Source organism: Lepus europaeus, chromosome 20, assembly GCF_033115175.1.
Source record: "Lepus europaeus isolate LE1 chromosome 20, mLepTim1.pri, whole genome shotgun sequence".
Taxonomy (NCBI): Eukaryota; Metazoa; Chordata; class Mammalia; order Lagomorpha; family Leporidae; genus Lepus; species Lepus europaeus.
This window is the reverse complement of record NC_084846.1, coordinates 1,449,669-1,476,237: the sequence shown is the minus strand read 5'-3', so window position 1 is coordinate 1,476,237 and position 26,569 is coordinate 1,449,669. Positions and strand designations below refer to the sequence as shown.

The following is a 26,569-nucleotide window of genomic DNA, read 5'->3' as shown; positions in this document are numbered from 1 at the left end:
GTTTTGTAGAACGGTGTTATACTTACAGTAAAATGGAGAAGGTAGCACAGAGAGCCCCCATACCCCTCCTAGCCACGTTGTGGCTGCCTCACCGTGAGACTTGATTCACTGACGCCCGCCTTTGGCTCAGATGTCCTAAGATTTTTCCCTAACATCCTTTTTCTGTCCCAGGACCACCCCCCCACCCCGCCCCCAAGATCTCACATGACGCTTTTTGTCGAGAAAGAGACAGAGAGAAACAGACACAGAGATTTCCCATCCACTAGTTCACTCCTCAAATGCCCACAAAGCTGAGGTTGAGCAAACTGAAGGCAGGAACCAAGAACGCCACCGAGGTTTCCCTGTGGGTAACAGGAACCCCAGTACCTGAGCCATCCCCTGCTGCCTCTCAGGGTGTGCATTAGCGGGAAGCTGGGATCAGCAATGAAGCCAGGGCTCGAACCCAAGCTCTCCATGGAGGGACATGGGGGCATCTGAGCGGCTAGGCCACGTGCCTGCAATGTGACCTTTGACCTTGGTCACCGCGTCTGCTTAGGCTCCTTTGGTGGTTTCCAGACTCTCCTTGTTTTTGTGACCTTGACCTGATCAGGTGGCTTGTAGACTCTCCCCTAATCGGAGTTTGTGGATGTTTTTCTCAGGGTTAGACTGGGGTGATGGATTTGGAGAAAGGGAGACAGAGAGGCAAGGGCTGCATCTCACATCCTGTTGGGAGCACATGATTCCCACGTGACCATCACCGTGGACGTTGACCTTGGTCGGCCGGCTGAGCAGCACGGGAACGTCTGTCTTTGTTCATGCACCGAATGTCTACTGAGCACCTACTGCGTGCCAGGTGGTGCAGTAGGACCTTGGCGTAGGAGCTAAGGTCAGCCCTGGCCCTGGAAGCACTCAGGAGCCCGTAGAGCAGGCAGGCACAGAAGCTACTGACGTGAGCGTGTGTTGGCCTGGGGTTTAGGGTTGGGTGCTGGAGGGAGGGGGTTGACAGGAACGATTGCACAGAAAGGATGGCCAAACCAGAGCCTGGGCGGTGCCTTCTCCTCAGAGGGGTAGCACGTGCAGACCCTGTAGGAGGAAACCCATGTGTGGGTGCAGAGGGCCGAGCTGAGGGAAGGGGCGAGGCTAAGGAGGTCATGTGCACCCTGCAGGGAGTCTGGGCTCCACCCCGCCCAGAGGAGCTGCCACAAGGTGGTGGTTTTGTTTTTTAATTTTTAAAAAAGATGTATATATTTATCTAAAAGCATTACAGGGAAAGAAAGGGGGAGAGAGAGAGAAGAGGAGAGGAGAGGAGAGGAGAGGAGAGGAGAGGAGAGGAGAGACATCTTCCATCTCCTGGTTCATGCCCCCAAATGGGGAGGGAGGGAGAGAGAGAGAGAAGAGAAGAGAAGAGGAGGGGAGGGGAGGGGAGAGGAGGGGAGGGGAGGGGAGAGGAGAGGAGAGAAGAAGAGGGGAGGGGAGAGGAGAGGAGAGGAGAGGAGAGGAGAAGGAGAGGAGAGGAGAGACATCTTCCATCTCCTGGTTCATGCCCCCAAATGGTAGCAACAGCTGGGGCTAAGTCAGGTCAGTTCCAGGATCCAGGAACCCCATCCGGGTCTTCCACATGGGTAGCAGGAGCTAAGGCACTGGGGCCATCCTTCGTTGCATTTAAGTCCCGGCTGGGTCAGAAGCAGTGCAGCTGGGACTCAAACTGGTGCCTTATTGGACGCCAGCGTCACAGGTGGCAGCTTAACCCATTGCACCACAGTGCCCTCCCCTGCCCTTTTTTTTTTTTTTTTTTTTTTTTGGACAGGCAGAGTGGATAGAGAGAGAGAGACAGAGAGAAAGGCCTTCCTTTTTGCTGTTGGTTCACCCTCCAATGGCCGCTGCAGCCGGCGCATCTCACTGATCTGAAGCCTGGAGCCAGGTGCTTCTCCTGGTCTCCCATATGGGTGCAGGGCCCAAGGACTTGGGCCATCCTCCACTGCCTTCCCGGGCCATAGCAGAGAGCTGGCCTGGAAGAGGGGCAACCGGGACAGAATCCGGTGCCTCAACCGGGACTAGAACCTGGTGTGCCGGCGCCGCAAGGTGGAGGATTAGTCTGTTGAGCCACAGCGCCGGCCAGCCCTGCCCTTTTTTAAAGTATGAGTTTTATTTTTGTATCTGAGAGGCAGAGAGGCAGAGAGAGCTCACTCCTACCCGGTGGTTCACTCCCCAATCCCCCCGATGGGACTGGCTAGGGCCAATGCTGGGAGCTGGGTGTTCAGTCCAGGCCTCCCATGTGGGTGGCAGGGACTCAGGAACTTGAGCACAGCACCCACTGCCTCCCAGGGTCTACGTGAGCAGGAAGCTCGAGCCAGGAATCCGTCCCCAGCGCTCGGAAGTGGAGCACGGGCATCTTAACCACTAGGCCAGATGCCCTGCTCCAGCGTCTTGGGCAAGTGGGTGGGGTGGCTAGAGCCACAGGTCTCTGTGGTTCTGGTGGCCCCAGAGACGTCAGAAGGGAAGGAGACAACAGAAGAAGACCAGAGGTGGGAGGTGGCCTTAGGACGGCGGCTGCGGGACTGGGGCACTCAGATAGCAGACCAGACTATGAGAGGGAAGGGGCAGAGGGCTTGGGTGACTGTCTCCTGACCTCTCCCCCGGGCGCTCCAGGAGGGCTGGCGGGAGTGGGGGGGGTGGGGCGGGGGAGAGGCTGTGATGGAAGAGCTAGGGAACTGCGGTCTTGGCCGGTGCTCGGGAGAAGCAGCCAGAAGTGAGGGCTTCCCAATTGCAGACACGGTTGGCCGTCGAAGCCCTGAGAGCGAGATCCTCAAGGGCACGCAAGGCCGAGGTCAAGGGCCTGACCTGCGGAGGAAGAGGCACCACACAGCAGACCTCGAAGGCCTGGCCAGAGGCAGGCAGTCTCTCCTTAGCCAGGCGGGGAGGGGACTTCAGGGAAGAGGACCCATGACCCCGAGATAGGGGAAAGGAGGTCCAAGATGCCCAGCAGCACCGCCTCCACCCCAGCAGCCTGGTTCAGCGCCAGAGCAGTGGGCTGCCCTGGGCAACTGTGGCAGGTGATAGTGCAGGCAGGGATAGGGTCAGCAAGGGCCAGGACCCCCTCTCAGAGACAGGCGGAGCAGAAGCAGAGTATCAAAGTTGAAGGCATGGGAGACCAGGGCCGGTCTGTGCACAGTGGGCGTGGCTGTGTGCCCCCAGAGGATGGGCCTTGCCCATCTCGCTCTGCTCCACGCCCCAGCCTACAGCAGCGTCCAGTCCTCAGACAGCCCTCGGCTGTGCTGGCCTTGTGCGGGTCATAGTGCTGTGGAGAAGGAAGCAGGGCCGCCCTCGGGACCAGGACAGCAGCAAACCAGCCCCTGGTGCAAACCCACTGGCCCCCAGGGTGGCATGGTCTGAACAGTGGGCTGAGTGTGTGCATGTGTGTGTATGAGTGTGGATGGCGTGGGTGGGAGTGTTAAGAGAGTGTGCATGTAAGAGTCTATGGGAATGTGTGTGTGAGGAGTATGTGTGTTTTGTGAGTGTGTGTGAGGACTGTGTGTGTGTGTGAGGAGTGTGCTGTGAGTATGTGTGTGTGAGGAGTGTGTGTGTGTGAGGAGTGTGTGTGAGGAGTGTGTTGTGAGTATGTGTGTGTGAGGAGTGTGTGTGAGGAGTATGTGTGTGTGAGGAGTGTGTGTGAGGAGTGTGTTGTGAGTATGTGTGTGTGAGGAGTGTGTGTGAGGAGTGTGTGTGAGGAGTGTGTTGTGAGTATGTGTGTGTGTGAGGAGTGTGTGTGAGGAGTGTGTTGTGAGTATGTGTGTGTGAGGAGTGTGTGTGAGGAGTGTGTTGTGAGTATGTGTGTGTGAGGAGTGTGTGTGAGGAGTGTGTTGTGAGTATGTGTGTGTGAGGAGTGTGTTGTGAGTATGTGTGTGTGAGGAGTGTGTGTGTGTGTGTGAGGAGTGTGTTGTGAGTATGTGTGTGTGAGGAGTGTGTGTTGTGTGTGTGTGAGGAGTGTGTATGTGTGAGGAGTATGTGTGTGTGAGGAGTGTGTGTGTGTTGTGAGTGTGTGTGTGAGGAGTGTGTGTTGTGTGAGTGTGTGTGAGGAGTGTGTGTGTGTGTGAGGAGTGTGTGTGTGTGTGAGGAGTGTGTGTGTGTGAGGAGTGTGTGTTGTGAGTGTGTGTGAGGAGTGTGTGTTGTGTGAGTGTGTGTGAGGAGTGTGTGTGTGTGTGAGGTGTGTGTGTGTGAGGAGTGTGTGTATGAGGAGTGTGTTGTGTGAGTGTGTGTGAGGAGTGTGTGTGTGTGTGAGGAGTGTGTGTGTGAGAGGAGTGTGTGTTTTGTGAGTGTGTGTGTGGAGTGTGTGTGTGAGAGGAGTGTGTTTTGTAAGTGTGTGTGTGAGGTGTGTGTGTGAGTGTGTGTGAGGTGTGAGTGTGTGTGAGGAGTGTGTGTGTGAGGTGTGAGTGTGTGAGGTGTGTGTGTGTGTAAGGAGTGTGTGTGAGGTGTGTGTGTGTGTGAGGAGTGTGTGTGTGTGAGGAGTGTGTGTGTGAGGAGTGTGTGTGTGAGGAGTGTGAGGAGTGTGTGTGTGTGAGGAGTGTGTGTTGTGAGTGTGTGTGTGAGGAGTGTGTGTGTGAGGAGTGTGTGTTGTGTGTGTGAGGAGTGTGTGTGAGGAGTGTGTGTTGTGAGTGTGTGTGTGAGTGTGTGTGTATGAGGAGTGTGTTGTGTGAGTGTGTGTGTGGAGTGTGTGTGTGAGAGGAGTGTGTGTTTTGTAAGTGTGTGTGAGGTGTGTGTGAGTGTGTGTGAGGAGTGTGTGTGTGAGGTGTGTGTGTGTGAGGAGTGTGTGTGTATGTGAGGAGTGTGTGTTGTGAGTGTGTGTGTGAGGAGTGTGTGTATGAGGAGTGTGTTGTGTGAGTGTGTGTGAGGAGTGTGTGTGTGAGGAGTGTGTGTGTGTGAGGAGTGTGTGTGTGTGAGGAGTGTGTGTGAGGAGTGTGTGTTTTGAGTGTGTGTGTGAGGAGTGTGTGTGTGTATAAGTTGACTAAGCATGTGTGCATCATATGAATGCATGTGTGGAGGTCCAAGTGTATGTGTGCTGCTACACGTGTGTCTCTAAGTGCACGTGTGTAAGTGAGCGTGCACACACATGCACACGCACGCAGGCTTCCAGAAGGCGGGCAGTCTGGGAAGAGTCAGAAAGGTCTGCAGGACTCAGAAGACTCCAGGCTACGAATGCCAGCTGTGTGTTTAAGTTGTCCTGCCTCCTGCATGCAACATGCATTCATATGCAATAGCAGCCCCACCAACTCGGCCAGCGCTGGCCCCTGGGCTTGGGGCTGAGCCATTCTCTGAGGCTTCTTAGGGTGAGGCCAATGCACCCGAGGCTGGGTCCCCTGGCTCAGCAGGGCGAGGGTGGTCCTGGCCTCCGCTCTGGCCACATGTGGTCCTCTGAGCTCTCGAGACTCCCCCAGCCCTGCTGCGGCTTTGAGATCCTGGCCCTGGCCTCCCCCTCCTGCCCTCCCTGCCCAGAGAGATCCCCGGATCCTCCTGTGCTGTTCTTGTCCACAACCTGGCACTGGCCCAGCAGGCTGTACGTGGACCTGGACTCCATGGGAGGCCCCGAGCACCCCCACTGTCTCTTTGCAGAAATGATTCACTCCTGGTCAGGCTCAAGGGCAGGTGGTCCCTGGCAAGCTGGGCAATGGGAGGGTCCCTGCCACCCCCAAAGCCCAGTGCCCTAAGCACCCAACTGACAGAGGAAGAGCCAGTGGCCCTGGGGAGCCACTGAGTAACTGGGGAAGGGGGATTCTGGCCCACCCCATGACCAAACAACCCCAGACAGGAGGACTGGGATCGTGTACACGGCCAGGGGCAGGTCCAGGGTCCCTGTGGGCCCTGGGGTGTGGGTTGGGGACTGAATCTGGACTACGGGAAGGAGTCTGAGGATGGCCAAGCAGGTGTCAAGTGGTCTGTCCGCATCCTGTCCCTGTCCCCTCTGCAGGGACCCTGGCAGCCACCCCCTCCTCAGGCCAGGGTGCTAGCCTGGGCTTCCTAAGACTGGGCAGGAGGAACACCGTCCCCAGCCCCCACCTTCCCTCCCAGAGCCATTCCTAAGCTCTAGAACCTCCCCTGGGGTTCCACGGCCATGGCAGAACCCAGGAGCCCTGGCTCCCCTGGAGACCACAGCCCTGGCCTTGGTTGGACAATAATGACTTGTTGGGCATCATGGAGTGCCAGGCATTATTCTAAACACTCAGTGTGCCACAGCCTGCTTGGTTTTCAGGGCCACCCTCCAAGAGCTCTTTGAAGGCCAAGAGAAGCCTAGTGGCTGGCCCCGGGTTACCCAGCCACACTCAGACCCAGGTCCATCTGAGCCTGGAACCTCTGTTTCTGACATGGTTCTCACCCGCCTCCTGCCAGGCTGGCACAAAGCAGGAGTCCAGTGTCCTTGAAGCCCCCCAAAAGGGTTGGGCCAGGCCACCCCAGGAGGAACAGGAGAAATGCGCCCAGCGCAAGGCAGGCAGAAGCCCCAGCTCGGCTTCCAGCCTGCAGCTCTGGCCCTGCACCCACCAGGGCACTGACTCCCACCTCCGTGCTGTGTCCCTGGCTTCCTGGCCCACAGGGAGTCGGTTCTTCCGGCCGCTGGCAGTGGCAAACCATTACCAGCAGGAAGGAACCGCTTGGACGGTGCCAGCAGCCCACTTAGTTTGATGAGACGGGGAAGGTCAGGGCTCACAGGGCAGCTGCAGCAGGGGACAGGGACCAAGCCATGAGAGAGGGCCACGGAAGCAGGGGCTCCTACAGCCCCAAGGCCCCTGCAGGGTCGCTGGGACCCCGAGTGACAAGGAGCCCCGCCCTGGGCCATGCAGCAGACTCAGGGTGTGGAGTTAAGACTTGACCTTCATGGTGGGACAGCTCAGGTCCAGGCATCCGGCCTGGCCCCACAGACGGGGATCCCAGTAGCCAGGGAAGGAGCCAACACAGCTGTCAGCTGGGCTGGGTGCGTGGAACGAGGGGTGCGTGGAGGGGATGGACCAGAGGTGGCAAGCTTGGGGTGAGGAAGTGTCGCAGGGGAGGGCAAGCAGGCTGGGCTGGCCCAGGGCTGGCAGCTCGGGGTGAGCACCCACCCAATGCCAACCACACGTGTCTCTGGCCCTCAGATAGAACTGTGACCCAGTCCCACTCCGAGAGGACCAGCCCGCGCAGCATGGCGAGCCCCACTCTGAGCCCCGACTCCTCATCCCAGGAGGCCCTGTCAGCCCCCACCTGCTCCCCGACCTCGGACTCTGAGAACCTCAGCCCCGATGAGCTGGAGCTGCTGGCCAAGCTCGAAGAGCAGAACCGGTGAGTGGGGGCTGGGGCCTGGGGAAGGGCCTCGGGGGTGCACAAGTCCCTGGGCCCCTTTATACTCGGAGCTGGGCCGAGCCCTGGGCAAGGTAGCAGCTCGCACCTCCCAACCCTGGCTGAACAGCTAGGCCCCTGTTCAGACGAGGAGAGCCAGGGTCTGAGCGGTCAGGTGACTCCAGGCAGGAGGCTAAAACCTGCGCCTCTGGAGCCAGGCCTCCCGCTGCGTCCTCAGGCCTGCCCCCTGAGCAACTTAAACGAAAAGTTTTGTTATTATCAGGTACAGCGACACCCACATGTCCCTGACACCCCTGCCATGGTAAAGAGTTTGTTGCCAAGAGGAAGGGGCACAGCACAGGCAGAGCCACACAGGGAAGGCCCAGGGCTGGCGAGGGCACAGCAAGTGCAGGCAGAGCCTTTGCTGTGGGTTCCGGGGGAAGGAACAGGCGAGGCAGGGGGAGCCGCGTTGTCATTCCCAAGTCTGGATCATTGCAGCAGGCTGGGGCCCAGGGCTGCCCAAGGTATCTGGGTACCCGGCCCTGGGGTGACTGGGGCGGTTGAATCATGGCACAGAATGTGACAGTCTGAGGGAGGAGGCGGCTGGGGTGTGGGCTGGGACTGGTTGGTTTACAGATGCAAGGTGCACCTGTACGTGAGTCCCTTACTGCTTCTAGCAACTGACCAGCCCTGGGAGGGGCCCCATCTGTCAAAAGCATCAGCAACACATGGTTGATACCAGGATATTTCAAAATGCTTGGGAGATGAAATTAAGAGGTAAATTTCTGGAGCTGGTATTTGGCCGAGTGGTTGAGACACCCACATCCCCTGTTGGAGTAGTGGGGTTCAAGTCTCAGCTCACTCTGCAAATGGTTACGGCAACCAGATCTGAACCAAGCCAAAGCCAGGAGCAAGGAACTCCATCCGGATCTCCACAGGTGACAGGGGTCCAAGCACTTGGGCCATCACCCACTGACTTCCCAGGTACATCAGCAGGGAGCTGGAGCCGAAGTGGAGTAGCTGGGACTGGAACCTATGTTCTGATATGGGATGCCCACTTTGGAATAGGCAGCTTAAATGTCGGCATCCCAATGCTAGCCCCAAAAATTATCTGTAAAAAAGTTTACTTATTTATTTGAAAAGCAGAATTATATAGGGGGTGGGGAGAGAGAGATTGACCTTCCATACACTGGTTCACTCTCTAAATGGCCACAGTGGCCAGGGCAGGGCCAGACAGAAGCCTGGAGCTCTATCTGGGTCTCCCACGCGGGCGGCAGGGAGCCATGTATTTGTACTATACCCCACTGCCTCCCAGGGTGTGCACTAACAGGAAGTTGAATCCGTAGCAGAGAAGCCAGGACTTGAACCAAGCATTTTGATGCAGGATGTGGTGTGCCAAGTGGCACTTAGCCCTCTGGGCCACAGCACCCGCCCCACCAAGCTTTCTGAAGCACCTTGCTAACCTCAGCCAGGGCCCACCCTGTCTACACCTTGTCTGTGAAGTGTAGACTGCACAAAGCCTGCTTCGCAAGGGTTAGTCCAGGGAGCAGATGAGCTTACCCACGTGGGTACAGCCCTGCACTGGACACAGAATAGGACCACACAGATGACAGCCTCCTGAGGGGCTAAGTGAGGACCTTGGTTCTGAGAGGTCAGGTCATGGCCAAGGTCACTCAGCAAGACTGACCCAGACCCATGCCTGGAGCCCTCCCAGAGACCCCAGCGCAGGGAGTCACGGGAGCCACCGCCAACACCCTTCCCACCCAGGCTCCTGGAAGCCGACTCCAAGTCCATGCGCTCCATGAACGGCTCCCGGCGGAACAGCGGCTCCTCGCTGGTGTCCAGCTCCTCGGCCTCCTCCAACCTGAGCCACCTGGAGGAGGACACGTGGATCCTGTGGGGCCGGATCGCCAACGAGTGGGAGGAGTGGCGGCGCCGGAAGGAGAAGCTGCTCAAGGTGGCGGGGCCGGGAGGCCAGGCAGGCAGACGGGGCGGGCAGCCGGCGTGGTCACCCAGCCACTGGGCAGCGCCAGCGGCGCTTGGGGGGCGTCCCGCCGGGACACGGGGACGGGAGGGAGTGGGGGCGGGGCTTCCTGCGCAGCAGTGGCCTCTAAGGACTGGGGGACCCCCCCCCCCGCGCGCGGCACAGTGGCTGGGCCGCGTGTGGACAAGCCACACCCGAGGGCCCGGCCGGGTGGCCCGGGAGCCTGCTCAGGACCGAGTCCAGCCCCGCCTCCGCTCCTGCCCCGCCCCGCGCCCAGGAGCTCATCCGCAAGGGCATCCCGCACCACTTCCGGGCCATCGTGTGGCAGCTCCTGTGCAGCGCCACGGACATGCCCGTCAAGAACCAGTACTCGGAGCTGCTCAAGATGTCCTCGCCGTGCGAGAAGCTGATCCGCAGGGACATCGCGCGCACCTACCCGGAGCACGAGTTCTTCAAGGGCCAGGACAGCCTGGGCCAGGAAGTGCTCTTCAACGTCATGAAGGTGGGGCGGGGCTCCCCTGCCCCGGGCCCCGCCCCTGGGCCCCTGCGCTCGCTCACGACGCACCCTTCCTTCCCAGGCCTATTCCCTGGTCGACCGGGAGGTGGGCTACTGCCAGGGCAGTGCCTTCATCGTGGGCCTGCTCCTCATGCAGGTAGGCTGGCAGGCTGCCTGGGCCAGACCAGCCCCCCCCCCCCCATGTCCGCCAATGCTCAGAAGCCAGACCCCCATGCATGGACAGAGGGGCCGGGCGCCTGTCCAGGACAGACAGAGGCTCCCAGGGCTGGTCAGGGAGCTCGAGCCTTGCGTTAAGGCAGCCAGCATGGTGCTCGTGCGGCCTGCGAGCTTCCTCCAGAGAAACCGGGTGGGAGAAGAGGGGGCAGCTGGGAGGAGACGCGAGCGTGGCACAAGCAGGTGGACGAGACTGTGGGCTATGGCAGCGGTCAGGCTCCACCCCAGCTTCCCTGTTTCCTGCCGGGTGGCCATCCGTGACACGGGGTGGCTGCATTGACCAGTGGTAATGTGTTGTGAGGGTAGCGAGGCACAGTCCCTGTCCACCAAGTGTAAAGGGAACAGAAACAAGCTGTGCACACCGTGACCAGGTCTGCAGGCCTGCCCTCCCCGCCCTCCCCCAGATGCCCGAGGAGGAGGCCTTCTGTGTGTTCGTGCGGCTGATGCAGGAGTACCGGCTGCGGGAGCTCTTCAAGCCCAGCATGGCCGAGCTGGGGCTCTGCATCTACCAGTTCGAGTACATGCTGCAGGTGAGCGCGCAGGGCTGAGTCCAGGCCGGGGAAATTGCCAGGCTCCTGTCCCCCGTCAGGCTTCACGGCAGTGCTCTGGAGGATGCTGGGGGCAGAGAGGGGGCTGGCCACTCATGTGGGGGGCTCCCAGAAATGGTCATGTGGAGGGGGAGGGCCGGCTGCCTCGGACACACGACCACGGCCGGCCCCGAGTCCCCGGTGGCAGCAGCCTGCCCCTGCTGACGGCCGGGAGCCGCAGAAGCTCCGTGTATAAATAGCAGCCCCCACAGGGCCACTCCCCGCCGGCAGACAGAGCCGCTCCGTGCTACACATACGCGTGCTCTCTGTCTCATACTCTCGCCAGCCTGCTCCAGAAGCCGGCAGCAGGTGGGCTGTGCAATTAGGGTGCACCTGGAAGTCAGTGCCCGCTAGGGCCGCAAGCAAGGCCTGCAGGGGAGAAGCAGTGACCCCACCCCAGGCCAGAGAGCCCCCTCCTTCCTGGGGGAGCCCCGAGGTCTTCACACTGTCCCCAGCCTCAGTTTCCCCAGTGGCCTGCCACTTCCCAGCCTTCTGAAGTTCAGGGCAGCCGAGCGCTGCTGTGTCCAGCACTTTGCACAAGGGGCCATGGATACCACAGGCCTGTGGTCCCCATCCTGCCTCACTCTACCTTTGCCCCTCTGGGTGACTCTGAGGAATGACTACGTCTGAGGAGTTCCCCACTGGGGTCGGGAGGACCCTGTGGGCTTCTGGGAGTGGAGCAGTCAGTTAGCAGCTGCCCAGGTGGGCTCCCAACACGGGGTAGCTGCTTTGGCTCCGGCCACTCTTTGCTGTGTTCCTCACCTGGTGCTACTCAGATCTCTGAGATGCTATGGTTTCCCCCAAGCCTGGGGTGGGGCAGAGGCACTGAGACCCAGCACCCCTGTGTGGGAGGGGGCCCCATGAGGACAGCCATGCCCAGCACCCCCTCACCGTGCGGTCTGGCCTTGCCCCTCCCCGCAGGAGCAGCTCCCGGACCTCAACACCCACTTCCGCTCGCAGAGCTTCCACACGTCCATGTACGCCTCGTCCTGGTTCCTCACGCTCTTCCTCACCACCTTCCCGCTGCCCGTCGCCACGCGCGTCTTCGATATCTTCATGTATGAGGTGGGGGCCAGCAGGTCGCTCCCCCCCCCGCCCCAGTCCTCTCTGCATGAAGCGAGCCATGCTGGGCCGGGCGGGGGTCTGGGTTCCCGGAGGGCCTGGGGTAGGGCTCACTGCCGCCTGCCTCGTCCCTCGCAGGGACTGGAGATCGTGTTCCGGGTGGGCCTCGCCCTGCTGCAGGTGAACCAAATGGAGCTGATGCAGCTGGACATGGAGGGCATGTCCCAGGTGGGCCAGGAGGGCAGCAAGGGCGCGCTGCACCCCACAGGGCGCTGGGCACAGGAGCGGGGGGGCTTGGACGTCCCTGGTCCCCTCCTCCCCATTCTGTCCTCACCTCAGCCTGGTGGCAGTGACACCAGAAAACGCAGGTCCAAGCCCTGGGAGGCCCCACCCCTCCCTCCTGTCTCTGCTCTGGGTCCCCCTGGCCCATGAGCAAAGCGTGACCCTGGCCCAACCCCAAGGCTCTGGTGCCGTTCCCACCTCAGCCACCCAGCCTGCCTGCCCCTCGCCGCTGCTTCCCAGCCTGCAGGCCCCTGCCCCTCCCGGCATCCCCCAGCTGGTGCTTCGGGAAGAATGCACAAAGCCACGGTTGTGCCTGGGAACACGGGCGTCCATTGTCTGCAGCTGCCGGAGGAGGCCAGCTGGGCCGGGAGTGGGGGCCACGTCCACCCACTCACCTTAACCCTTTGCGGAGCCCCTCCGTGAGGTCCCCTCTGCTCAGACCCTACCCAGCCCCAGCCTTCCTCCTCAGACATCCCCCCAGCCTCCCTGTCCCCTGCAAACCAAAGCCCTGGCTACAGGCGGCTCAGCAAGGTCAACCCTCCCCTCTCCCCCATTCTCACCTCTCCCTCTCCACATTCACTCATTCACGCCACAACAGCCCAGGCCCTGTGCGGGGGACATGGGCTTGCCCCAGGCAGACAAGCCCCCGCCCTCTGCCAGGGCAGCAGGACACTGCAGGGCTCAGGTGTCCCTGGCGGCCAGGACCCGGGTGCCGGTGACCACCTGTGTCCTCACAGTACTTCCAGAGGGTGATCCCCCACCAGTTCGACAGCTGCCCGGACAAGCTGGTGCTCAAGGCCTACCAGGTCAAGTACAACCCCAAGAAGATGAAGAGGTCGGTGCCGGGCAGCCAGGAGCCGGGGAGGAAAGGGGCGTCCCCGGGGGCGGGACAATGACCCCGTGGGCCCTGTCCCTCTGCAGGCTGGAGAAGGAGTATGCAGCCATGAAGAGCAAGGAGATGGAGGAGCAGATTGAGATCAAAGTGAGTCCAGAAGCGGGGGCCAGGGCTGCAGTGGTTTTTGGGGGGCCCCTAACTCCAGAGCTGGCTGCAAGAGGGTGGCCTTGCCCAGCACATGGTCCTCAGGTTCTGGGAAGGTGGTCCCTGGCCCCTCTGGTCCTCCTCTCACTTGCCAGGCCAGGAATTGAGCGCCTGCCCCAGGCGGTCATTCTCCCTGCAAGCGACACAGCCATAAACCGGGCAGTCATGGTCCCTGCCCTCGTGGGGCCCTCCCTGTCACTGACACCATGTGGGTTCTCTGTAGAGTGCTCTGGATACAAACGTGCAGGAAGAAGGTGGGGCGGACTAGGGCGGCGCCCCACCCCCAGGGAGTCCACGCAAAAGGCCTGAGGGGGGAGGGAATTTGAGGGATCACTAGAAGGCCATGGGGGGATCCCAAGATGGGTGGGTGAAGGGGGAGAGTTGAGGCAGGTGACAGGCTGTGTGGACCAGGGTATGGATGCCCACCGGTCTCCTGGTTCCCTGGTGCCTGGCCCACCAGCGCCAGTTCCCTGAGCCCTCAGACTCAGAGCCTGGGCTCCCCACTCTTGCCTGTCTTCTGCTTCATTGCTCTAAACGTCTTTTTAGTCATTCGCTCAACAAGCATTTATTGAGCACTTGCTGTTTGTCCAAGTCACAGCCAGGACTGAAGTCCCCAAGGTTCAGCTGGGGGAACAGATACGGACAGAGACTCCAACACAGCCCCTGTCCTCTCCAGGGGCAGAGCCACAGAGCAGCCAAGACAGGAGTCCATCAGACCCGGGTTCAAATCCCAGCTGCACAGCCGAGCAGCGGTAGGATTTCAGAAGGCAAACGCACCTCCCTGAGCCTCAGTAGTTCCTTCTGCATAATGGGGATGGTGTTTGCTCCCCTGTTCAAGTTATTATTATTACTCTCAGCAGCAGCAGCCCCGCCTCCTCTAGAGAGACAGGGATAGAACCTAGATTAGAATCCGGGTCACCTGTCACCCACACCCGAGGAGGAATCAAAGGTCCTGGCCCTGCCTGTAGATTTTCCAGCAACAGCTTCGTATCCGGAGTGTTCGGGCATCTCCTTTTCCCAGGCCTGGCAACGTAACTGCCGCCCCCGTCCAGAGGTGCATGTCAGTCGTGCTCACGCGAGAGAGCCTGCTTGCATCTGGTGACCGGGAGGGCACAGCAGGCCCCCCAGCCTTGCGCCCAGCCTGGCGGTTTCCTGGGTGAGGGATTTGAGAGCCCCAGAGGCCTCCAAGGGTCAGGCAGAGTCTCTCGCAGCCCTGCCCTTCACCCTTTCACCTTTAGCCTGTTCTAAGATGTCACGGGGATTTGTCTTCATCGGGTAAGGCAAGGTGATGGACACGAGAAGTGTTTCTTACAGCCCCCAAGAGGAGGCGGCTGGCCATGCCAGGCTAGGGCCAACTGGCAGACCCTTAGTGGGAGACATGGTGGTGTGTGGAGGGGCGGGGCCAGAGTCGGGAGTGTGGTTTGGGTGGAAGGAAGGAGTGAGGCAGGGCAGGCAGGTGGAGCAGGCTGAAGATTGGATAGTTTTCATGATTTCTGCAGCTATGGGCTGGAGGAGTCACCCCCAGTTTCCTGGTACCTAAAACTGGGGTAACTTGTGATTTAAAAGAAGGCAGCCGAGAGACTGGGCTCCACACTGGTGGGTTTGTATACAGGTGGACTTCAAAAAGTCTGTAGGAAAATGAAAAGACAAACTTATTTTGGTGCAAAAAAAAAAAAAAAGCAAATATTTTGAAACCCGTGCATAGTTATTTTCAAGACACGCATTTTCCCTGAACTTTTTGGAGAACCATGTAGGAAGGTACCCTGCCAGGCAGGCCATGCGTGTGCTGTCTAGGCCGCCCCTCCTGAATGCCCAAGGCCCAGATGGCAACACGTAGTACCACTTTTTTGTTTTTTTCAAGATTTAGTTGTTTATTTGAAAGGCAGAGTTACAAAGAGAAAAAGTGAGTGAGAGAGAGAAAGAGAATCTTTCCTTCCTTGGTTCACTCCTCAAAGGGCCACACAGCCAGGGCTAGACCAGGCAGAAGCCAAGAGCTTTATCCAGATCTCCCACGTGGGTGCAGGGGCCCAAGCATGTGGGCCCTCTCCAGCTGCTCTCCCAGGTGCATGAGCAGGGAGCTGGATGGGAAGTGCAGCGGCTGGGACTCGATTGGGGCTCAGGTAAGATGCTAACACCACAGGCAGTAGCTTAACCTGCCCCGTCACAATGCCAGCCCCATGTCATACAATTTGTAAAAATTAAAATCAAGGGGCCAGCGCCGTGGCACAGTAGGTTAATCCTCCGCCTGCGGCACCAGCATCCCATATGGGCACTGGTTCTAGTCCCGGCTGCTCCTCTTCCAATCCAGCTCTCTGCTGTGGCCTGGGAAAGCAGTACAAGATGGCCCAAGTCCTTGGGCCCCTGCACCAGCATGGGAGACTAGGCACCTGACTCCTGGCTTCAGATCGGCGCAGCTCCGGCCGTTGCGGCCATCTGGGGAGTGAACCAGCAGAAGGAAGACCTTTCTCTCTGTCTCTACCTCTCACTGTCTGTAACTCTACCTCTCAAATAAATAAATAAAAATCTTAACAAAAATTAAAAGCAAAGGGCTGTGCCAAACACCTGTGACCACCCCATTCATTCATTCATTCGCTCCCATTTCCCTTTGGTAGAAGCAGGGAAAAAGGGAATTGTGGGTCAGGACTGTCCCCCTCCCCCAACCATGGCTCTGCTTGCTGCAGTGACCAGTTGAGGCCCAGGGGCCCAGGGTCTGGGGCCCATGTGCCTGAAACAGCTCTGGCCCCGCAGAGCTGGGAGGCTCAGGTGAGGCCCAGTCCTTTCTCCTGTACTTTCCCCAGCTGCTTCCTGGCAATGTCCTGGGTGTTCCCATAACTCTTTCTCCCCAGAAGCAACCCAGGAAGTGTGCAGTGTGGCCCACACTGATCCCAACTATTTCTGTACCTGCTCGGCCATGGGTCTGCAGCACACAACAGAAGCTTCTCCCAAAACACCTCAGACAGACACAAGTGTGGGCTAGCAACAGATGTGGGAAGAGGGTGCCCACCCCAAAGCATTCCCATCATTTTTACTGAACAAAGATTTGCTTTTAAATTTTATTTTTTAAAAGATGTATTTATTCGAAATGCAGAGAGGGAGAGATATCTCCCATTTGCTGGTTCACTCCCTAAATAGCCACAATGGAAACCAGGAGCCTGGAACTCCATCCGAGTCTCCCATGTGGGTGGCAGGGCCCCAAGCACTTGGGCCACCCTCTGCTGCTTTCCCAGGAGCATTAGCAAGGAGCTGGGTCAGAAGTGGAGCAGCCAGGACTCAAAACAGTGCCCCAGTATGGGATACCAGCATCTCAGGTGGCAGCTTAGCCCACTGCACCACAATTTTATTTGAAAGGCAGAGAGAGAGAGAGAGATCTACCAAATGGCTGCAGTGGCCAGGCTGAATCCAGGAGCCTGGAACAGCATCCAAGTCTCCCACGTGGGTGGCAGGGGTCCAAGTACTTGGCGTATCATCCACTACTTTCCCAGACACATTAGCAGGGAGCCAGATCGGAAGTGGAGTTGCCCGGACTTGAGCCAGGACTCCGATCTGGGATGCTGGTTCAATCTGAGTGGCAGGTGCTGGCTTAGCCTGCTGCACCACAACACCAGCCCTACAAGACTTGTTAAAGATTTTTTATAATGGGCCATTCTGAAGAGGCGTTTCCTGAAATTGTTGTCCCAGGACCTTACGATGCTGGTCTTGTCTCACTTGGTGGTAGCCTGGTCCCAGAGACGACCCTCATCAGCAGTGGGCGAATGGGGGTCTGGTGCACATACATGGGGGGCAGGCTCTGACGTGTCCTCCCCCACCCCATAGAGGCTTCGGACGGAGAACCGGCTCCTGAAGCAGCGGATTGAGACCCTGGAGAAGGTGAGGGGTCTGTCCAGCAGCCAGAGGCCAGCCAGCCCCCCTGCCCCTCTGCCCCGGGCACAGACCCCCACACGGAGTCTGTGGGCTCTGAGATCGGGCTGCCCCAGCACTGGGGGCTCTGGGGGAGCTCACTGGCCCTGTGATTGACCTGGGGTTAGGGCCGGGTTTGAACCTCAGGAACTGCAAACCTCGCTCCCAGGCTGCTTGTGGCTGAGGAGGGAGGAGGCAGAACTAACGGGGAGCCTGTCCAGGGCTCCCCAGCCTGTAATTTGGAAGTGTTGCCCCCAAAAGAAAGACAGAAAGGAGGTAGAATGCAGGAGAAGGGGCGCCCTTGCCACAGGTGCTGTGGGGGGTGGGCAGCGTTGACCCTGGACCCCTCGTGGGAAAAGATGGGCCCCACCCCTCCTGCTCTCCCCTGTGGTTTCCTAGCCCTGGGGCCTCCCCACCCTCGTGCTCACACAGGAACCTTCTCCAGGACGGAGCTGGCTCTGGCTTTGGTCTTCCTGCGGCTCCTCTCCTGCTGGTTTTCTGGCCTTCACTCCTCTCTCCTGCTTGTAGACGTAGTCCACTGCGTTAGTGACAAGTGGTTCTTGTCTGTCTCTCCCCTCTCCTGTCCCGCGCCTTCCGCTCTGCCTCCTCCCCCTGTCGCTGGGAACCCCCTGGCCCGCCCGCCTGGGTAGGAGAGTGCTGCTCTGGCTGATAGGTTAATCCAGGTACTGTAGCGTTTTGTCTCATTTCCTCCCTGGCCCCTTCCCAGGCCCCCGCACACAAACAGCCAGTAACCACCTCTTCCCCGCCGCTGCCATTCTGGCCTGGCGCGTGCATGGGGGCAGCGGGGGGGCCGCTTCTGGCGACACAGCGGCTTTCCCCAGGGGGCAGGGGGCTGAGTGGAGAGCAAGTGGGCGTGGCGGGGGGGGTTGGGATGTGTGCTGGGTGTCTGGCTGTGAACGCACAAGCACGTGGACAGGAAGCTCCCTCCCTCCCTCCAGGGCTCTCAGGGGTCCAGGACGTGTCAGCTTTGGGCCCTGGCTGGCACCCTGCCCTGCCCTCCCGCACATGCACACGCACACATGCAGACACGCACAAGCTCTGCTGGCCCCCACTGCTGCGCCTCTGCTGCTCCCTGCACGGCTCGCTACCTCCTCTCACTCACCTGCTTCTCCTGCCGCCTCCTCTTGAATGGCTTAGCTGGAAGCTCCCACCTGCCACCTGATGGCGCCGAGCCTGGCATGCGGGCTCTGATCGGGCGGGGGACAGAGGACGAGGTGGAGGGAGAGGGGGGCCTCAGCCCCAGGCACAAGGAGGCCCCTGGGGCCCTGAGCCCCACCCTCACCAGCAGAGCCGGCACAAAGGGGCAGAGGCAGTCTGCTGTGCCCTTGGCCCTGAAGAAGGACTTGGTTCTGCTCCCACTGGAGCAGAGCCCAAGAGCCAGAATTGGAGGGGGGAGGGAGGGGCGGTATGACAGCTGGCGGGCAGAGCCACAGCCATTCCCCATCGGAGCCTGGCAGAGCCTGGGCCCCACGGCGGGTCCTTGGTTCCTCCAGGTGTCCTGTTCGTCCCCGGGTGCAGTGGGGTGCCCCATCCCAGGCTCTGACTGTGGGCCGCCACGCCCCTCTCGCTTCCCGCACCTCCGTCCTCTCCGGGTTTCCCTTGGAGGCCCAAGGCAGGGCCTGGGGTGGGAGCGGAGGATCACGGCGCCTGTCCTCGGTGTCCTCAGGGGCAGGTGACCCGGGCACAAGAAGCGGAGGAGAACTACGTCATCAAGCGGGAGCTGGCGGTGGTGCGGCAGCAGTGCAGCTCGGCGGCGGAGGACCTGCAGAAGGCGCAGAGCACCATCCGGCAGCTGCAGGAGCAGCAGGTGCCCAGGCGGGTGGGCGGTGCCCGCGGCCAGCCCCCTGCCCTGCCTGGCAGCCTTCAGGGCTGGGCTGGGCTCCGCCTCAGCCCCTGGTCTTCCTGTTCCATAGGGGAGGGGGTGATGGCGCACCCACAGACCGTCCCTCAGCCCCGAGCAGACCCTCAGCGGAGGGCCTGTGGCTTCCATTTCCCGCTGCCTGAGGGGTGTCCGCCTTGCGATCCCCCAGAGCAGGGCCCCAGGAAAGGGGACTTAACTCCCGAGGGGAAGCCCTTCCATCTCCCCAGGAGCTGGCCCTGCAGCCTGGGAGCTGGGCCAAGGGAGGAGGGGGGAGGCTCCTTCCTGCGGGGTGGGAGCAGCACGTGGGATGTGGCCTGGCTGCCCTGGGGCATGAGCTCCGGGTGGATCTCTTGCACATGGCTATGTTGCTGGCACTGCGGTCCCACCACACCCTGAGCACAACCAATAGGGAAACTGAGGCCGGCGCCGTGGCTCAACAGGCTAATCCTCCACCTTGCGGCACCAGCACACCGGGTTCTAGTCCCGGTTGGACACCGGATTCTGTCCCGGTTGCCCCTCTTCCAGGCCAGCTCTCTGCTGTGGGCAGGTAGTGCAGATGGAGGATGATGGCCCAAGTCCTTGGGCCCTGCACCCGCATGGGAGACCAGGAGAAGCACCTGGCTCCTGCCATCAGATCAGCACGGTGCACCGGCCGCAGCGCGCCGACCGCGGCGGCCATTGGAGGGTGAACCAACGGCAAAAAGAAGACCTTTCTCTCTGTCTCTCTCTCTCACCATCCACTCTGCCTGTCAAAAAAAAAAAAAAAAATAGGGAAACTGAGGCTGGGCTTGTCTCACCCACAGCGGCCAGTCAGAGGGGCTTTTTTATTTATTTATTTATTTAAAAGGCAGAGTTACTGGGGGAGAGAGAGAGATAGCAAGCGAGGTCTTCCATCTGCTGATATCACAATGGCTGGTGCTGGTGCTGGGCCAGGCCAAAACCGGGAGCCAGGAGCTCTATTCAGGTCTCCCATGTGAGTGGCAGTGACCCAAGCACTTGGACCACCTTCCACTGCCTTCCCAGGTGCATTAGCAGGGCGCTGGGTCAGAAGTGGGGCAGCCGGGGAACCGGTGCCTACCTGGGAAGCTGGCATTCATTGCAGGAGGTGTGTTAGCCTGCTGCGCCCCAACGCTGGCCCCTCAGACTGTAACAGCTGAGCTGTGTCCCCTGGACAGAACAGGGCACATCCTCAGCCCAGAGGATGGCTGCAGGCAGAGGGTGCCCCAGAGGTCCAGCCTGGCAGGGGCTCCCCTGAAGCTCATCTGGGCCAGTGGGGAGCGATGGCACCCAGGGGTCTCCGAGCCACACAGCAGGGAGAGCACAGGGAGTAGGGGGCCCATGAAGGCGCCTTGCTGGGAAGGGGTGGTGGCCAGGGCCTGGGGCAGTGAGAGGAAGCCCCAGCCCCCACCCCAGGGGCCAGGCCTCTGTCACCAGGCCCAAGAGGCAACCAGAACTTCAGTGCCCATGTCCCACTGGGCCCCTCTGAGAAGCCTTCTGGGATCCCAGCAAGCTCTTCCCCACCCGTCCCTGGTGTGAGCTGGGTAGGGCGCAGGGAGAGGAAGGAGTTGGAGGGACAGGATGTGCAGCCCCAGCCCCGCCCCTGCCAGCCCCATTGTGCGGCAAGGCCACAGGCATTCTTCAGGTGCCCATCCTCCACTCCACCCAGGATCCAGGCATCCCTCAGGGCGCAGCCTGGGGCCAGAGCAGGTCCCGTGCAGGACCTGCAGGCATAGAGGTGGTCAGCCCAGGATGCCCCATGCCTGTCCCTCTCCCAGGGCTCACAGCAGCCCTCTGCCTCCCCAGGACAACCCACGCCTCACTGAGGACTTCGTGGCCCACCTGGAAACGGAGCTGGAGCAGTCAAGGCTGCGGGAGACCGAGACCCTGGGGGCCCTGCGGGAGATGCAGGACAAAGTCCTGGACATGGAAAAGGTGTGACGTGGGGACAGGGAGGGGCGGTGCACAGTGAGGCCCTAGCCAAGGGGAAGGGGCTGCCAGAGCAACTCCCCCCACCCCACCCTGACCCCAGGAAGTCTGTGCCCAGTGGGTGTCCCCCACCTGCTGCTCCCCAGGTCAGCCTGCCTCTGCTTACAGTCCCCATGAGAGGGCCTGGGGGACAGGAAATTGTCCCTCTCACCCCCAGGCCTTCCCAAGCCCTACACACAAGGACACGCACCTGCCCAGGGGTGCAAGGCATGGCCGCAGCAGGGAGACAGCTTCCCTGAGCTTTCTGAATTCCCCACTGTGCACTGGGCCCTGGGATGGAGGGAGGGGGAGAGCAGGAAGGGGAGGCCCAAGCCCATCAGGGCTACCACCACCACTCCCATGGAGACCCCACCCAGGGAGACTGGGGTCCGCCCTCTGCTGCCCGTAGGCCTGGAAGGACCACCAGGCCTCTGGGTTCAGCCCAGACCCCTCCCCCACAACCCTGCTGTAGCTGTGGGAGGGCCATCAGCTCCCAGTGCCCATCACAAACCCAGAGCTGGGCCCTTCTTGCCTCCCTCCCCTGGGCAGGGGTGGGGGATGTGCATCCCACAGAACCTGCCCCCTTCCACTCCCAGGCCCAAGCAAGGACCTGCTCCAAGGGGCACAAATGCTCTGTGGCTGAGCCTGGGGGCTCCAGGACAGGGCCCAGCCTTTCCCCGGGGAAAGGGGCTGCCTGGCCTGGCCCGGCCTGGGGGACCACAGGATGCTGCCACCCACAGCGACCTCAGCCTCTACTGGGACAGCTCCCAGGGCTGCTGACTCCAGAGGGGGTGGGCACCTGGCCTGGCCCCTCACTCCCACAGCCTGCCTGGTGTTAGCAGCAGGAGCATTGATAGAGGACCCACAAAGTACAGGGGGGCCCCAGACAGCCCTGCGGGGGACAGCGCTGCTGTTACGCCCATCTCCCAGATGGAGCTCTCCATGGGCCTGGGGCAGCTTCCCGGGTACCGCTGGCCCAGGCTCCTGCCCTCCGAGGGGAGGCTCCCCAGGGCCCTGACCACCCCTGTGCCCGCAGCGGAACAGCTTGCTGCCCGACGAGAACAACGTGGCGCAGCTGCAGGAGGAGCTGAAGGCGCTCAAGGTGCGGGAAGGGGAGGCGGTGGCGTCGGCGCGGGAGCTGAAGCTGCAGCTGCAGGAGCTCTCGGACACCTGGCAGGTGAGGGCCCCGGGCGGGCGCCTCCTCGTGCCGTCCCCGCCACGCAAGTCCCTAGCCCGAGGCTGACCGCCGGCCTGCGGGACCCTGCCTCCAGGCCCACCTGTCCCGCGGCGGCCGCTGGAAGGAGTCCCCGCGGAAGCTGGTCCCGGGCGAGCTGCAGGACGAGCTGATGAGCGTGCGTCTGCGCGAGGCGCAGGCCCTGGCCGAGGGCCGCGAGCTGCGGCAGCGCGTGGTGGAGCTGGAGACGCAGGTGGGCCTCGGGGGACGCGACTCGGCGGCGCCGGTCGGCCCCTCGGCCGGATCCTGACCGCCGCCCTCCCTCCCAGGACCACATCCACCGCAACCTGCTGAACCGCGTGGAGGCGGAGCGCGCGGCGCTGCAGGAGAAGCTGCAGTACCTGGCTGCGCAGAACAAGGGGCTGCAGGCGCAGCTCAGCGAAAGCCGCCGCAAGCAGGCCGAGGCCGAGTGCAAGGTGCACCCCCCCCCCGCCCCGCGGCCTGTCCCCGCCCCCACCCCGCGCCGCGCCCTTGACCGCCCCTCTCCCCGCAGAGCAAGGAGGAGGTGATGGCCGTGCGCCTGCGGGAGGCCGACAGCATGGCCGCGGTGGCCGAGATGCGGCAGCGCATCGCCGAGCTGGAGATCCAGGTGGGCGTCGGGGGGCGGGGCCGGGCCGGGGGCGGGGCCGGGCCCTGCGCTGACCCCGGGTGCCCCGCCCCGCCCCCGCAGAGGGAGGAGGGCCGCATCCAGGGCCAGCTGAACCACTCGGACTCGTCGCAGTACATCCGCGAGCTCAAGGACCAGATTCAGGAGCTGAAGGCCGAGGTGAGCGCGGGGCGGCCCCGGCCGGCGCGCGGATGCCGGTGACAGGCGGGGTCGTTGCCCTGGGGAGGCGGGCGCCCGGCAGGCCGGCCGGCTCCCGCGTGAGCGCGTCGGTGCACGCCTCCAGCGCGCCGGTCCCCCGCCCCAGGTGCGGCTGCTGAAGGGCCCGCCGACCTTCGAGGACCCGCTGCCCTTCGACGGGCTGAGCCTGGCGCGGCACCTGGACGAGGACTCGCTGCCGTCGTCCGACGAGGAGCTGCTCGGCGTGGGCGTGGGCGTGGGCGCGGCGCTGCAGGACGCGCTCTACCCGCTGTCCCCGCGCGACGCGCGCTTCTTCCGCCGTCTGGAGCGGCCGGCCAAGGACAGCGAGGGCAGCTCGGACAGCGACGCCGACGAGCTGGCCGCGCCTTACAGCCAGGGCCTGGACAATTGAGCGCGTGGCCCGCGCGCCGCAGCCGCTGAGGGTCGCCCTGGGACCGGGCCGCTCCGCCCAGCGAACTCCACGGGCTCCGCGGTGCCGTCCGCCCTGGGGCTCGGCGGCGGGCAGGGCGGCCCGTCCAGGGCAGGGCCCCCGCAGGCTCTCCCTCGCCGGCAGTGTCTACCCGCCTGGGTCCGCCTGCGCCGCAGGGGCGCCCGGGCCCGCGACCTGGAGGCTCTGCCAGCCCCACCGCGCGGGCAGGGGCCGGCCGGCGGGAGGCCCCCGTCTCCAGCAGGCGTCCTCTGGGGACAAGGGCAGCCCTGCTGGGAAGGGCTGGGCAGCTGGAGGCCTGAGGCAGGAGGGGCAGCTCTGGCTGGACGGTGGCACCCTCTCGGCGTCCCTCGGGACGCAGTGACCCCTGGCTGCGGGGCTTTCCTGCCTGGAGCAGGCATGGTGGCCACTGCAGCGGAAACCAAAGCCCCTTGTCCTGTGTGCAGGGCCACCTGGGTGGGAGGGGCAGGTGCGAGGCCTTCCCCGGCCCCAGCGCCTCACATCTTCCTCCCAGAGACCCCGGCACGGCCCGTCGCAGCCAGCGAGGGAAGAGCGCCCCGTTCCTGGGGTCCTCGGCCCTCCCCAGGGGAGGGCGTGGCCGAGGAGCTAGCTGCCGGTCCCCCCACCTCTAGGGCCCCGCCCCACGGTCTCGGCCGGGAACGGTGCCAAAGTCGAGCGACGCCCTCAGAACTTCTTCCTTCCCTCCTCCTGCCCTGGGCCTCGCGACCCTCGGGGCTGCCCTCGGTGCTCCTGGAGCCGCGAGGAGCGACCAGCGTCCTGTCACAAGCAATCTCCTGGGGCCTCCCGGGATGGGGACCTCCGCTCGGTCCCCACTTCCTGGCCGCCGCCACTCTTCAGTGTTACAAGCCCGGGGGCTGGGGCGGGCACGCGCGGGGCTCTCACGTGCCCCCACACTGCCCACCACCATTTTGCACACTGCCTGTTCACACTCCACTTGCCCAGGCGGGAACGATGGGAAATAAAGTGTATTTACACAGTCACCGGCAGGGGGCGCTGCGGGGGAGGGCAGGCCCGGACGCCAGGCCCAACGGTGCTGTCCCGACCATTGGGAGCCTCAGTCCTAGGGTGAGAGGGAGGGAGACCAGGCGCCTGATGAGAGGGGCTTGGTATCAGTATGGGGCGTGAATTCTCCCTACCCCAGGGAGTCTGCAGGGTCACGGGGCTATTGAGTTAACACCCAGTTCTGAAGGCCTGCTGGGATGCTGGGCCTAGCTAGGGGAGGGGGGAGGGCAATATAAAGAAGGAAACACATTTGGGGTGGGAGGAAGGTGGGCCTGCCGGTACCTCGGTACATGCCCGACAAAAATGCAGGGAGATTAGGGAAGGCTTCCTGGAGGAGGTGATGTCACAGCTTCTGGAAGGACCAAAAGGCATACAGGTCCCACAGGGTCACAGGGATCAGCAGGAGGTGCCTGATGCCTGAGAGGGGGAACTGGAGAGCCTGGGGTGGGGGGATGGGAGGCAGCCCAGGAAGGGGCATCTCCTCAAGCCAGCAGAAAAAGTTTGGACTTTGGGGCTGGCATTGTGGCATAATGGGTTAAGCCACCACCTGCAGTGCCAGCATCCCATATGGGCACTGGTTCGAGTCCCGGCTGCTCCACTTCCCATCCAGCTTCCTGCTGATGCACCTGGGAGAGCATCGGAGGACGGCCCGAGTGCTGTGGACCCCTGCGCCCATGTGGGAGACCCAGAAGCAGCTCCTGGCTTCAGCCTGGCCCAGCCCTGGCCATTGCAGCCATTTGGGGAGTGAACCAGGAGACAAAAGATATTCTGTCTCCCTCCCTCCCTCTCTCGCTCTCGCTCTCGCTCTCTCTCTGGCTCTCTCTGACTTTCAGATAAATTGAATGAATCTTAAACTAAAACTCAGAGTTTGGACTTTGAGCTGAGGGCTGTGGGGAGCCCGAGGGGGAGAGGCAGCAGCACATGGCTGCAAGGTTAAGGGGCAAGTGCAGACGGGCAGTGAGGACAGTGAGGGCTCTCCTAAGGGGCTGCCTGCTTTATGGCTTCTATGGCTTCCCCCATAGAGCCAAGGCAGTTGCAGGGAGTGCAGATGGGGTAGACAGGACCAGGATGGCAATGGGAGGCTGTCAGGGCTGAAAACGGAAGTGGGTGCAGGCAGATGGCAGCCCCACCGCGCCCTCCGGCACGGCACTGGTTACCCCAATTGTCGCATCATATTCAACAGCTCCTAGGTCAAGTGCACCGTTCCCACTGTACAGATTTCACACCCAGACCCCAACAGCGTCCACTGCTCCCACTGGCTCCCCAGTCTGGGCTCCTGTCCTCTCCCCTTGGGGGCCAGGCCTTGACGCCCCGGCTGTACAACCTGTCAGGAGTCAGCACTTGTCTCAGAGAGCAGGAACAAGGACACCAGGGTCCCCTCCAGGGCCCAGCTCCAGGGGCATCTATAGCTTGCCACAAAATCCAGAGCTCGAGGGAGGGAGTGTGCTGGCCTCCCCACCCCCGCCCCTGACTCCCTGGGTGGGGGTGACAAAGGCTGCCTAGAACGAGGCCATTCTTCCTGGGGCAGCAGGCTGGGAGGTAGCCACAGCTGGAGGCTGGCCACAGGGTCGAGGAAGAGACCGGGTCCGAGGCAGAGACAGGGTGAGGGAAAGGGCCCAATACCCAGTCCCACCTGGACCTTTTACCCACCGGGAGGCCTCCATCATTCCTTAAAGATGTACTTACTTATCTGAGTCACGGAGAGAGAGAGAGACACAGATCTTCCATCTGCTGGTTCACTCCCCAGATGGCCACAACGGCTGAGCCCGTCTGAAGCCAGGAGCCTGGAACACCATCTGGGTCTCCCACGTGGGTGGCAGGAGCCCAAGCACCTGGGCCATCACCTGCTGCCTTCCCAGGTGCTCCACCAGGGAGCTGGATGGGAAGTGGAGCAGCCGGGACTGGAACCGGCACCCATGTAGAATGCCCTGCCCCCATCATTCTCACTGCCAAGCGGGAGAGCCTGGGGGAGGAAAGCCCCATGGTGGAGCTCCCTGCAGGGGCATTTGGGAGGGGGTCAGCTGGGCTGGGGCTTCAGGGGCTCAGGAGTCAGGGTGACTGGGCTGCAAGAAGAAGGGCCTGGAATTTGGACTGGAGATGGGTGGGGTGATGAAGATGACAGTGGAAATGGGATGCCCAAAGCGGCCGGGAAGGACCCCCTGGTGACCCGCCTGGCCAGAGGAAGGGCTCTCTCTTCCTTGCAAGCTCAGGGCCCTCTGCCCCACAGCAGGGGCCTCTCCAGGAGCCCCAGGCCCAGCTGCTGCCCTGGCTTTGTGAGCAGCCGGCCAGGCTCAGAGCTGGGGCTCCTGCTCCGAGGGGGACGCCAGTGATCCCTCCCTGGGTCTCCACCCGCACGGAGTTCGCTCCAGGC

At 62.0% G+C, this 26,569-nt stretch overlaps 1 protein-coding gene across 3 annotated transcripts in view; it reads left to right on the top strand.

Annotated features, from left to right (window-relative positions):
- Window positions 1-24,176, top strand: part of EVI5L (ecotropic viral integration site 5 like) — a 29,995-nt gene extending 5,819 nt beyond the window's left edge. Inside the window, exons 2-20 of one of the 3 annotated variants that reach the window (XM_062178835.1) lie at window positions 7,101-7,284; window positions 9,049-9,238; window positions 9,543-9,767; window positions 9,844-9,918; window positions 10,400-10,525; window positions 11,504-11,647; window positions 11,783-11,872; window positions 12,664-12,761; window positions 12,848-12,908; window positions 16,779-16,832; window positions 17,513-17,545; window positions 18,550-18,690; window positions 20,548-20,676; window positions 21,746-21,886; window positions 21,981-22,136; window positions 22,213-22,359; window positions 22,437-22,532; window positions 22,614-22,709; window positions 22,855-24,176. In XM_062178835.1, coding sequence (XP_062034819.1) covers window positions 7,148-7,284; window positions 9,049-9,238; window positions 9,543-9,767; window positions 9,844-9,918; window positions 10,400-10,525; window positions 11,504-11,647; window positions 11,783-11,872; window positions 12,664-12,761; window positions 12,848-12,908; window positions 16,779-16,832; window positions 17,513-17,545; window positions 18,550-18,690; window positions 20,548-20,676; window positions 21,746-21,886; window positions 21,981-22,136; window positions 22,213-22,359; window positions 22,437-22,532; window positions 22,614-22,709; window positions 22,855-23,139 — 2,424 coding nt within the window. In that variant the 5' untranslated portion in view covers window positions 7,101-7,147 and the 3' untranslated portion in view covers window positions 23,140-24,176. The remainder of the gene's footprint in view (window positions 1-7,100; window positions 7,285-9,048; window positions 9,239-9,542; window positions 9,768-9,843; window positions 9,919-10,399; window positions 10,526-11,503; window positions 11,648-11,782; window positions 11,873-12,663; window positions 12,762-12,847; window positions 12,909-16,778; window positions 16,833-17,512; window positions 17,546-18,549; window positions 18,691-20,547; window positions 20,677-21,745; window positions 21,887-21,980; window positions 22,137-22,212; window positions 22,360-22,436; window positions 22,533-22,613; window positions 22,710-22,854) is intronic. The other 2 variants (XM_062178837.1, XM_062178838.1) reach the window with 2 other exon arrangements.
- The last annotated feature ends 2,393 nt before the right edge of the window (window positions 24,177-26,569 follow it).